The sequence below is a fragment of the Chelmon rostratus genome, chromosome 20 (genome assembly GCF_017976325.1).
Source record: "Chelmon rostratus isolate fCheRos1 chromosome 20, fCheRos1.pri, whole genome shotgun sequence".
In the NCBI taxonomy this organism is placed as follows: Eukaryota; Metazoa; Chordata; class Actinopteri; order Chaetodontiformes; family Chaetodontidae; genus Chelmon; species Chelmon rostratus.
The window spans coordinates 7,410,514-7,422,674 of NC_055677.1; the positions used below are offsets into that span (position 1 = coordinate 7,410,514).

At 42.2% G+C, this 12,161-nt stretch overlaps 1 protein-coding gene across 1 annotated transcript; it reads right to left on the reverse strand.

Moving 5' to 3' along the window:
• Positions 1 to 250: 250 nt before the first annotated feature.
• On the reverse strand, positions 251 to 2,851 carry myca (MYC proto-oncogene, bHLH transcription factor a). Its single transcript, XM_041961521.1, has 3 exons — positions 2,639 to 2,851; positions 1,612 to 2,296; positions 251 to 1,255 (listed from the first exon to the last, which is right to left on the reverse strand). The coding sequence occupies exons 2-3, from the start codon at positions 2,261 to 2,263 to the stop codon at positions 627 to 629; spliced, it is 1,281 nt and encodes a 426-aa protein (XP_041817455.1). The 5' UTR covers positions 2,264 to 2,296; positions 2,639 to 2,851; the 3' UTR covers positions 251 to 626.
• Between the last annotated feature and the right edge of the window lie 9,310 nt (positions 2,852 to 12,161).

A 12,161-nucleotide genomic window follows, 5' to 3' on the forward strand; every position in this document is an offset into this window, starting at 1 on the left:
TAATGTGCTTCATATTTCACCTTAAGTAACCAGAGGGAGAGGAGTGCCTCTCTGAGCATCATCACACCTGAGCATGACCATCTCAGTCCACGTCAGTCACTATATACAAGCTACACCATCATTTATGTGGCTCGTCTCCTCCTGCTGAACCCACCCTGCTGCAACACGTATGAATGCACGTCCACTCATAGAAGGAGCTTTGATGAAATGTGCGAAGTGTTTTTTGCAAGAACAAGGACACAAATTCAAGAAGAAACATTTTTTTTATATTTCAAAAACAATCTAGGAACATAATGAAAAAAACCAAACACTGGGTCTGAACATCCAGACAATTGAAATCCAAAAATACATTTTCTTAGGAAATATTAATTATATACAAAACGTAAAAATTTATATTTTAGTTTGGGCCCTCAACAGGGTAGCCCCATTTTTTTAATATTTTATTAATAAAAATAAACTTTTAAATATTTAATCCACCCATAACTTCAGTTGAGGCAGTTTTAACATTGAAATCAAACAAGATTCCAAACAACTTAATCCATTTTGCATTTGCATGCAACAACTGTACACCGTAAGTCTTGAACTTGCATAAAGAACAAAAGGCCAAAAAGTCTATGATTCAAACTTTAAGCACGAGAGCCCTGCAGCTGTGCGAGTCTCTGCCTTAAAAGTTCACTCTTCCTACTCAGCTGTTCTTTGAGTGAGAGGAGTCTCTGTTCGTCTGACTGCATGCTGTAGATGCACTCTGTAGCCTTCTTCAGGATCACCACTTTGGCTGCCTTCTCGTTGTTGGCCACCTCGGGGATCTCGTCCCGCAGGGCGAAGAAGCTCAACTTGAGCTCGTTCCTCCGCTGGCGCTCCAGTACGTTATGAGTCCTTCTCTTGTCATAGTCCTCCGTGTCAGACGTCCGGGGGCTTGAACACTTGCGATTGCTGCTGATCTGTTTCAGGACCCTGCTGTGGCCGCCGCTACTTCCACCACCGCCGCCGTTGCTGCTGCTCTCCAGCTTCAGCCTCTTGACAGCCGGCTGCTCGTGCCTCATGGATGGATGGGCGGCGTAATTATGCTGGTGGGTGGAGACGTGGCACCTCTTCAGCACGAGCGGGCTGGGATGCCTGGTCTCAGACGGGCTGGGTTCGCATCGTTTCACCGCCTGCCTCTTCTCCACCGTGACCACATCGATCTCCTCTTCCTCCTGGTCCTCCTCCTCTTCCTCCTCCTCCTCCTCTTCCTCCTCGTCATCATCTTCATCTTCTACAACACAAAAGGCAAAACAATCACACACTGCTTAGGTGGTGAGGATGCAATACACTCATGCTGCATGCCATGGTGGGAAGGGAGGGGGGTACAATCTCTCCTTCCACATCAGTTGATTGCTTAACACTGCAGCCATACCCTGCAGCTAATCTCACAGCGGTCTACAGCATGACATGGGTGGAACAGACAGCACGTCCCTACCTCCTGCCTGTAAATCTGACTGCAAATCACAGGAATTAAAGCGAGAGTTGACCTGCTTTTATTCAGAGTAGTGCAGACAATCCTGGCACACTCAGCAGAGGGAAATTCCTAATTGGACAGAGGGGTGTGACTGCATGATGAGCACAGCTTACCTGAGTCACTACAACTGCTGCTGCTGCTGCCGCTGTTCGGTGGAGTATCCAGCCCCAAATCCTTACTAGGCGGCGTCCCTGCGCTCTGCTTGGGTGTCTCTGCTATCGGGTACGGGAAAACCACAGACGGATCAATGCACTCCGACGCGGATGTGTTCAAGTCTTGCAGGTAGCTGCTGTTCAGCCGCCACGCAGCCGCGCCTGCGGGCTCCGCGCACTCGCCAGCCGCCGACTCCTTCCTCGCAGCGTGCAGGGACGCGAGCCGCTCGGAGACCACCTTCTCCAGCTTGGCCGCGGCGGAGAAGCCGCTCCACATGCAGTCCTGGATGATGATGGACTTGAGGAAGGTCTGTGAGTAGTCGGCGTCGCAGATGATGCTCTGGTTGACCACGTCGTCGCCCAGGAACTCGGTGACCATCTCCAGCTGATCCGCCGTGGAGGGGAAGAGGCTTGACAGGGACGGCCGGCGGCTCGGGGAGAGGGGAGGGGTCGGCAGCAGTTCAAATTTCTTCCAGATGTCCTCGCTCGGTGCCGGAGGCTGAAGCTGCTGAGGGTAGAAGTCCTCCTCCTCGTTGTCATAGTAGAAATACGGTTGCAGAGAGTCGTAGTCGTAGTCATAGTTTTTACTCGCCAAACTTGAAGTCAGCGGCATGTTGTCTCTGTTGGCTTTCTCCTTATTATGAAGCTGGTTGAAAGGAAAAAAAAAAGCTCTGATTAGATGTTTATTCTAAAAGGCCCACAGGTCCAAAGCAGACAGCAGCGGCTTGGCTCTGATCCTGCTCTGCAACACTAACTTACGTGTAAGCAACATCACATGGTCGCTCCAAAACATCAACCCTGTCTGCACGCATCGCATGCATGCATTGCTGCAGCAGCAGGTGCTCAACTGGGAAACTGATAGTAAATTAAGTGCGAGGGGAAACCCCACCTTCACTACACTGCTACTGACGATAAACTAACACCATTTCTGCCTAAACTGCTGTGGGAAGGTGACATGCAAGCTCCAGAAACCCACTCCCTCCCTTACCTTATAGATTTTAAACTGTCGGCGGAAGAAGACGGGGCGAAATCGACCCAAAAGGCGCAAAAAAGGGCAGGAAAGTTATTCCAACGCGAAAGACACATTAAATCCTTCCACGGAGGTGTTGCAGTCGGGTTCAGTGAGGCTGTGTGAAGCATGCATGGGGAGCTGAGAGGCTGCAGGAGCGACCCGGTGAGGACGACGCGCAGTCGGCCCTGAGCAGCGTGAGAATCACAGCTGTGTGCTCTGCCGGGCTGCAATAAAAACGGCCGCAGCTCCTCCGCTGTATCCTTCCGCGCGGTTTCCCGCGAAACACTCGCCGGCCTTAAAAATGTCACACAAGCCAAACTCATTTCCCGCTTTTAAACGCCCTGAAAATATCCACACGCCAGTAAGGTTGATTTAAACTCGAAACACGTGCTTTCGTTGGCATGTTTTGTCACTAAATGATATATTTTGTCTTTACGCCGGGTCTACTTCGGTTAGAAGTGGGAGGGGTCATAGTAGAGTAGAGCTCCCATTGACGGGAGACATGCGAAAAATACTAATGCAAGTAGTAGTAGGAGATAATTAGGACGAGTTATTTTACTACCACCCCGCCTCAGATATCACTTAGCATCCCAGCTGTCTCATGAAATCAGTTCAATCTTCTTGCAGATTTTGGCCTCATCATAATTAACCAATAAGTGAGATTAAATTAATTTATCTGCTTTTGTGCAAACCACACATGCTTTTTTTTTAAAAAAATCACAATCATAAGCGACTGTCTGCAGAAATGCTCAAATGCAACATGTTGCCAGGTTTGCACGATTTCTGCAGCAATTTCAGGACAACGCAGCGCAAAGCTCACAGGTGCAGGGGCTTACCTCGATGTATCTGCAAGCACTGACAGCTCTGAATCGGCTGAAACAGGTGAAGTCGACAAGCAGACGCACTAAATAACTGCTGTTTTGTTTTTTTTTGTTTTTGTTTTTTGGGGGGGTGCACAAGCTCACCGTGCGCGCGCGCTCCTTACCATGTAATGTACCTCGGTTTCGAGGCTGGACAGATTGGCACCAATTAACTACAGGAAGGAAGTAATTAAAGGAATCAGATGAGTACCGCAGTCGGATGGAGGTGCCCTCCTCTGCTGCGATGGGGAGGAGGAGATTGAGCGGAGTCGGAGCGCCCTCTGCTGGTCAAAGTGCTCCAGGAGCGGGCGGCGGCCAGGCAGGTGGAGGGTCACACAGATGGAGGTGAACTTTAAACTGCACAAAGCATCCATGAAGTGAGGGATTGTTGACTGGAAGCAGATCAAAGACGCAGAGAGACTGTTAGGATGGTTGATGTGTCAGTAATGAAACAGGGCTGTACAGGGGTTTAGTGGAGCTGGTTATTGGGGTTACTGGGTCACTTCATTAAAGCATCGAGTTCTGGAAGGTATTAAATGAGAAATGTAACTAAGCTTGCAGCCTTTTCACAGAATTGGCTGTTTAGAATCAGCTAAAAAAAAGTTAAAAAGGTATATTTATTAGCAACATGTGATCCACTGTGATTCTGACAAAGTGAATTTATTAAAGATTTTATATGTAGTTGTGTTTTTGGACATTTTTTACAACCTGTACAATAAAACAGTAATTGTGATTCATGTTCTAAGTGAATAAATAAACAAGAAAACAGAGGGAGGACTCTGGATTTCGTTAGTCATCACTTAAAATGCATCACTTTACAGCCAGTTTGGGCGTGTGAATGCTGTTTTAAGAAAAAAAAAACAAAACACATATGAGCCTGACAAAGGAATAAGTAAAAGTGCTGATGTCCATTAAAAATCACTGAAAAAAAAATCTGGGGGAAAAAAAGCTTTATATGCTAAAATGTTGTTTTAAAATGTACATTATTGCTTTAAGATATGTACTCTAAAGATTCATGAGTCTAAATTCCTCTTTTAATTGTTTTCTTTAATGTATAATTTCAAAAAGCTTATTTCACCAAGCGAAAATAATGCCGTGTATTAAAGCGGTCTTTGGAGTTAAGATGCACATAAAATATTACTTATTGAGTTCAAAGTTTCATTGTTGATGTTAGATGGTAGTTTAGAGTTTTTATTCAAACATTTTTTAAGCAAATCACATTATAGGACGACACTTTTTTGGTTTGGCCAATTGTGTTTTTATTCTGTGAATATTTTTTCTTACACAAACGCCTCTCTTAAAAAAGAGATTTTAATCTAAGATCAACTGTTTAAATAAAGGATAACTAGCTAACATGTCTCTCAGCTTTCAAAGAGAACAAGATGCAAAGTTAATCTCATGTTTAAACAAAATGCAAGAGTAAAACTGCAACATCACACAGTTTTTCTCAGGAAAAAGGTAAAAAACTGCCATCACAATAAACATTACAGGCTAGGACCAGAATCAGTTGACAATATAATTAAGTGCCATGTATCTCATTAACTAAAACAATGAATTTACTACAGTTTTTTAAGTGAATTGAGGAGAGCAGAGGGAAGAAAAGGAGAGAAGAGAGATAAACTTCACCAGTTTCTGTTTCTGCCACTTGAAGTCCAGAGGAAGTGGAAAAGAAAACCTGAACTGGCCTCAGTCTGGATGCTGAGCAGCCATCAGACCCAGCAGACTCGTGTGCTGTGGTCATTGTGTTTATCGGCTCCGGATGTTTCTTGTGTTGCTCTCAGAGCGTCTGGAGACACAGAGGGAAGCTTTGAGACCGGCCGGCTCGTATCATTTCCTCTGATAAGTGGAGACCGAAGGTGCTTTGGAGAGGTTTGATTGTTTCCTTTTTTCTCTCTCAGTAAAACTGGTTCCACCACTTCTGATTGAAAAGGTCTACAAGTGCAGACGTTCTGTTTACAATAAAATTCATTCTTTTCCATCGAGAGCACAGATTCCCATCAAGTCTGGCAAATGATGATAGCCAAAAAAGTGCTTTTTCCATTACCTTACATTATATGAGGATCAAAGTCAGCCATTAAGGTGGATTTACAGTGTTTACTTATAAAACTTCAGTCATTATCAATTCAATGCAAGTCAAGTTTATTTTTTTCACTTATAGCACATACTACACTCAAACTCAAAGTGTGTTTATATGAGACATGAGATGTTAAATAAGGAATAAATCTGAATGAGAAATAGCATTTAAACCAGAATAAAAAGACAAAAAGTGATGGAAGCAGAGAACTTGAAAATGAAAAGATACAGAGATTTGTGATATGTTGTGGTTTTAATTATGCAAAGTAAAATCAGGCTGAGGAAGACGTATATGATTATCAAACCGCTGCTGGATACCGTACGCCAACAGTCCCAGTGTAACACAACACAACACAATCATGTAGAGAGGAACACGACTTTCCTTTATCAGTTAATCTGTTTTATTTTTAATTAATCCACTCATTGTTCGGATGTTACAGAAGAATGAAAACCGTGCATCATAATCTCTCTTCTTACTGTTAGTTTTGTCCAACAAAGGACCCAGAAGATTTTCAGTTTTCAGTCAGCAAAGAAAAGCATCAAATTCTCACAGCTGAACGGCTGTGAAATGAGAATTTTCTGCTCGATAAATGACTAAATTGATTCATCTGTAACAACTGGTGATTGATTTTAAGATGACAGGCTCATTGATCAGCAGAGGCTGTGTTTGAAATTAGATTGTCAGAATGTTTATAGTAACCTTTAAGCCTTTATAGCGCCCTCTAGTGTCCACAGCATGCATGCTACTGTTTACAACCCTGCAAAGCAACACCTTAAAACTGAGTGAAAATCATGTATCTCCAAATTTAATGACAGTGAATTTGAATTCTTCTGATAAACTGAAGGATGAAGTGTTCCTTTATGGGTCAAGAAACTTCTCCCCCTTCTTAAAACAAATAAACTCTTTAAAAAGCCTCTTGGATTCGCTGGAAAATGCATCATCACAAAGCTGAAAAAAGCTGTTTTTCTGAATTTTCAGAGATACGAGGTTCTCACAGGACAGCGACACTACAAACATATGATGATCTTATAGAATATGATGTATCGCTGTATATTAAACTAGCCAACAGTATATAAACTAGTTAAAATGAGCTCAACCTTAAACACCTGCAGCAGTAAAATGCAACATAAATGCACCAGTATTTTTAATAGTAAAACATCAGATAGTACTGATGTTGTGAGTACTTTTGATACTTAAAGTACATTTTACTGAAAACACTCATTTTTCTTGTAAGCAAGGTGTCGAATCCCAGCAATACCACAGAGTAGAAATACTCTGTTACAAGTAAAAGTCATGCATTTAATTGTTTTACTTAAGTAAAAGTATAAAAGCAATATTTGTAAAGTACAGAAAGTAAAAATACTCATATACGGACTGACATATTTAAGAATAATCTCTGTTATATGATTGGATTATAACTACTGATGCATTAATGTGTTCATCAGGTGGTTTAACTTCTTTATATAGTAGTATTACTTGTTATTATTTGTACTTGTATCATTAAACTTAATCTGCAAAGTAACTAGTAACTAATGTCAGATAAATGTGGAGTACAAAGTGTTTGCCTCTGAATGATAGTTGATTAGAAGTGTAGTGCTTGACTGAATGCACTTTTTTACTTCCACCACTGTTGAACGCAGGACTTTTCATGTAATAGAGTATTTTCTGTGCTGTGTTAGTACTTCTTCATTCTCATCACTCAGAGTAAACTATTGAGCGCTGGGAGGAAATGACACTAAAATCACATTCAAACAGGCAGGAAGGAACTGGCCACAATGAAAGAGAAAGCAAATCCTAACAACTACCACTATATGGATATACAAACACCTGGTGTCTCCTATTTGAGGGTTTTTATATAAGAGAAACTAGAAGATTTTGCCAAATGATTTTTTTTATTAAACTGATGTTTATATCCAGCAGTGATGTGGCACAGATCTGCACTCGTCTTCTCACTGAACAATACGTTAGATGTATAACTGCCGAATGAGTCACGAGGGAGATTCTCACACTGTGCACCAACTGTTGTCCTTCCTTTTGACTCAGAGGCTGCTTTTCTGAACTTCACCCATTTCTGACCACAAGTCCAACATGTCGTGTTCTCTGGTCTCACATACCGTTCATGCACATGTTCAACATAGGCTGGCAGCACAAGCTGACTCTCTACTGTGTGTGTCACCGTGCTGCAAGTCAGTGGTTTTCCTGCATCATGTCATGCGGCAGCACCTTCACCTGAAGTCATTGATGCAGCAAACACATCAGCATGTAGATACATGGAGGGTGCGTTCAGTGTCATGCAGCGAGGACACGGTTCAGTATGAGGCAGAAAATCAATAGATGTTCAGCGTTGCCGGTGAGAGGAGGATGCCAGCTGAATCAACAATGAGAGCATGGCCGATCTGTCGGACCACTCAAGAGCTAATTGTGTCATTAATTATTGACGGTGACAACAGGCACTTATTGACGTAGCCTCTAACTTATGCTACACCCTGACCTGCAGCATGTTTGTACAGCAGACTCACTGTTTCATTTCGCTCTTAAAAAGCAGTTTGTCTCTTCTTGTGTGCCAGCGCCAAGTCAAATCTAGTATAATTAAAAATCAGATTTTTACTACATTTTATTACTGCTTTTACTACATCCTTTAAACATGCACACTCTGCAGATGCAGCAAGACCCCATCTGTGCCCTGGCGATATTTCATACCCACCCAGAATAACATAAAGAATATCTGGAGCATATATATGAATATGAAGCATATTTTATATCCAAACAAGTTCCATAAGAAACTGCACATTAAAGACACTATACATGTAACAAAAGTACGGGTAAGGGGCAGGGAAAACGACTTTCACTTTAATTATTTAACAGGAAATATTTCACTTTATACGCTACAGACATGCACAGATTGACAGTATGTTGCTTAGTCCCATTCATAGGCCTACCGCAATTATTGCATAATCACCGGGATTATTTCAGCTCACCACAATCATTTTGCATAATTGTGAGCATAGTTTCCATTCATCTTTTTTTTAAAAACAGCTGGATCGGTAACATATTTCCATCATATAATGATAGTGCATGTGCATGGAAACCTGGCTAATGTCAGAGATATTGCAACAAATAGAAAGTGAATTAGGTGTGTTTCCATCAGCTGGTTTACCTGAACACAAGGTTCCAGTGCACGTTTAAGGTGTATTTGTATTGTTAAACTGTAAGGCTTATACTGTAATAATGGCATAAGATGAGCAATTAAATCATTAATAGCAATTATTAGCAAATAGATGTTCATGCCAGTGACATCTCTACCTGTTCCCTCTGCTTACTGACATTTCCCAGGGTGTAGGTTTGAGTTAATTTCTTGCTGAAAATATAAATGCAGGTACATGTTTTTTAAACTCAAGAAAGATAAGCTGAATTTTACTTTGCAGCCCTGAGTAGTGTCTGCAGGTATTCCTTTCAGATGGCATTCAGCACCAACAACCTGCACCAACCTGATGTAATCGATTCTCTTCTTTCTGCCAGAACCACAAAATATAACAAGAAAAATCCTCCTCCTGTCTCCACCTCGACTGTCTAACATACTGCTCACGTTTAAACTTTGCCTGGAAGAATGAAAAAAAAGCACTCTTCTGGACTGCGTGCTGTAAATCGTTTAGACTAATTTTGTGGGGAATCCGACAGGCAGTAAGATTAACAGTGTACAAATCTACATGTCCTCAAGCCAATATTTCCGCTGGTGGTCTCATTTCCTTATTGGAGGCATCAGTATAAGACTGAGACAGTTTCATAACCAGTTAAAACTCCTTGTAGTAGATTGAAGCTTACTGCTTTGAGTGCATGATAATAAAAGAGAGTGGATTAGCATTTTAGAGGGTGTAGGTTTGGCTTCCGAAGCATGGGGGGACACAGTGATGGTAGGTTTACTCCTAAATTTCATCCCCATTATTACATAAACTTGCTTTCTATAACAATGGTAATAGAACAAAAAGACAAATAGAAAAGGAATTTTAAACCATTGTATTGTTAATGTACTAACCACCTCAAACCATGTTGCTCAGGGTAGCAAACCAGCAAATACGCCTTGCTGTTGCTGGGTTCTTAATGCCAACAAACAATCATCATTCAGAAGTAATTCTGGGGAACTGCTCTGACGAGTCCAGATAAATAAGCATCCTGTTCCCACAGCGACAATTGGTTTAGCGTTTTTTTCGTTTATTTTCTTTAATTAAACATGATTCATGATTGCGCAATAATTTCTTTGATCTATCAACAAAACTCTTGTGCAACCGGCAGCACCTGCAGCCACATGATGGAACTGGCTACCTGAGACTATCTGAGCACTTGTTGCCATGGAGCCGATCCGTCTTCTGAAAGCTGTGGGCTCGTAATAAACCCTGTGCTTTCCCTGCTGCACCGTGCAGATCCAGTCAGTCCTGCACACTTGACATGAAGCAGAATCATTTCTGATGTCCCGTGAATCTTCTGTTCTTTTCTTTTCTGTGAAAACTGGGTCAGCCTGTGTGTCAAGTCACTTTCGCTAAAAACAGACCACACCTGCAGCCTGAGAGATGTCAGCTGTCTCGTTTTTGATTTGTGCTCCAGAGCCAGAAGTTGAAAAATTCTTTATTTTTTATTCGGATCCACAAAGTGGTCGCCGGCGGGGTCCCTACAAAACAAGAACAATAACAAGACAACAATCAAAGTCAACAAAAAAGCACATTACAAGCCAAATACAAAGATCAGAAAACTAGTAATGATGACAAACCTAAAGGAGAGGAGAGAAGAGGGAGAAAGGCAAATCAGCATGATGAAATGGGGAAGAAGAGAGGGCAGATAAAGAGTGCACATCATATTCAGAGGGTCCGCCCATCTGAATATGACTCTTTGTGGTTGTATTATTTAGCGATGTGTTCTGCAGCAGCAACTGTGATGCTCCATTTTCTGAAAACAACATAAATCTGCTGTGAGGAACCTGAGGGAGAACACCTGGAAAGTGAAGTGGAGAGTGATAAACTGCTGAAGGAGACACATCATCAGTGCCCTTGAGTTCCAGCCGGGTCACCTGCAGCATCCAGTTACCACACAGCTGGATGTGTGTGAAGATCGTAGACTGTGTAAGACTTGGATGTAGTCTCCATCACGTCGGCCACAGGTTTCTGGGCAAACAGGTGGAGCTGAGGTGGAATGAAGCCTGGTTGCTGGAACCTCGTGGCTAGCTGTCACTCAAATGCCCATAATTATGCATAATTTTAGGTCTTAATATGCTTTAAACTACCTTTAAACTACTGTACCTAAAATTAAGTTTATTCCTGCTGTAAAGGTTAGCATTTTAATATGGGGGTCTATGGGAATTGACTCACTTTTGGAGGCAGCCTCAAGTGGCCGTTTAAGGAGCTGCAGTTTTTAGCAATTTTTTGGTTGGCTTCATTTTTCAGGTTGCCACTTCTAAATTTCGACATTTTGCGGAAGTTGGAAAATTCTGTCACTGGAGAGAAGACAAGTGGAAGTTTCCACTCCCCGAAGTGCAGCTCATCTGTGTGAGTCATGTTTTTCATACTGCACATCCTCATGCAGACAGACTAAATACAGGCAGACGCAGGTTTTAGCCATGCTGGCAGCAGACATGTACAGATGGCAGTGTCACACATGCTGCTTAAGATTGTGTTCCAGTAGCCTTCATAGGTGCATTGACTATCAGCTGGCTGAGCTGATGGTCTGACAGTGAAAGAAAACTGTTACCATCTCTTTGGAGGAGGTGTGCATCAGTGGTGGCGTCTTAAATGTGCGATATTTTATGCAAAATCTACAATATGTGTTTCATTTATTTTCTAGCTTGACATCTGTGTTGAGATTCACCCATTCTGTCAGAATGCTGCTAATGTAGTAGAGATGTGGTCCTCTGCATAATGTTTCTATCTAATATGTGGCCAGGTTTGTTTATGAGTTGTTTTCTATGCTGAGACACAGATGGATTATCCTCCAGGCCTGCGGGGCACAGGCCCAGGGGCCTCGAAGATGGAGGCTCTCTGCAGAGGCAACATTTCCTGTTCAAAAGTCAAAGAGCGTGAATACCTCCATCATGTTTTGATCCCAGTCTGAGCTCTTAAATTTTCAGTATCTGCCCACATAGAATGCAAACCCATGTTTTTTATCATATATCTTTCCTTAAATAGCACAAAGCTGCACAGTGTACACAGGATAACTTAAGTTACTGAAGCATGGTGTGCATGCAAGAGAGTGACGGTCAGATCTACATCACGTGTTCCCAGGTGCTGTTACTAGGAGCTGTTAATCACCAAAATGGCCACTGGAGGGCGCGTTGAATCACCTAAAACCTACAGTATATTAGTCATTCATTAACAGGTAGAGTAAATATAAATCCTACTTATCCCTCACAGTCCGAGTTCAGCAACATTTTAAACTTTGTTCATATTTCACTTGGATCACTGTTGTCGGTTATCTGAAAATACAACAAATGTGTACGGCCTAGTTTTTAAGAGAAACTCTGAGGTGTTTTCACATGAATAATTTTCTTAAAGCCAATATTTACAGTGCTGCACAGTAGGCT

Bases quoted from the DNA above. Each gene is read 5' to 3' on its own strand.
- myca (XM_041961521.1), bottom strand. From the start codon at position 2,263: ATGCCGCTGACTTCAAGTTTGGCGAGTAAAAACTATGACTACGACTAC. The intron at 1,256-1,611 runs GTAAGCTGTGCT...TTTGTGTTGTAG, and splicing joins CAGCAGTTGTAGTGACTCAG to AAGATGAAGATGATGACGAG.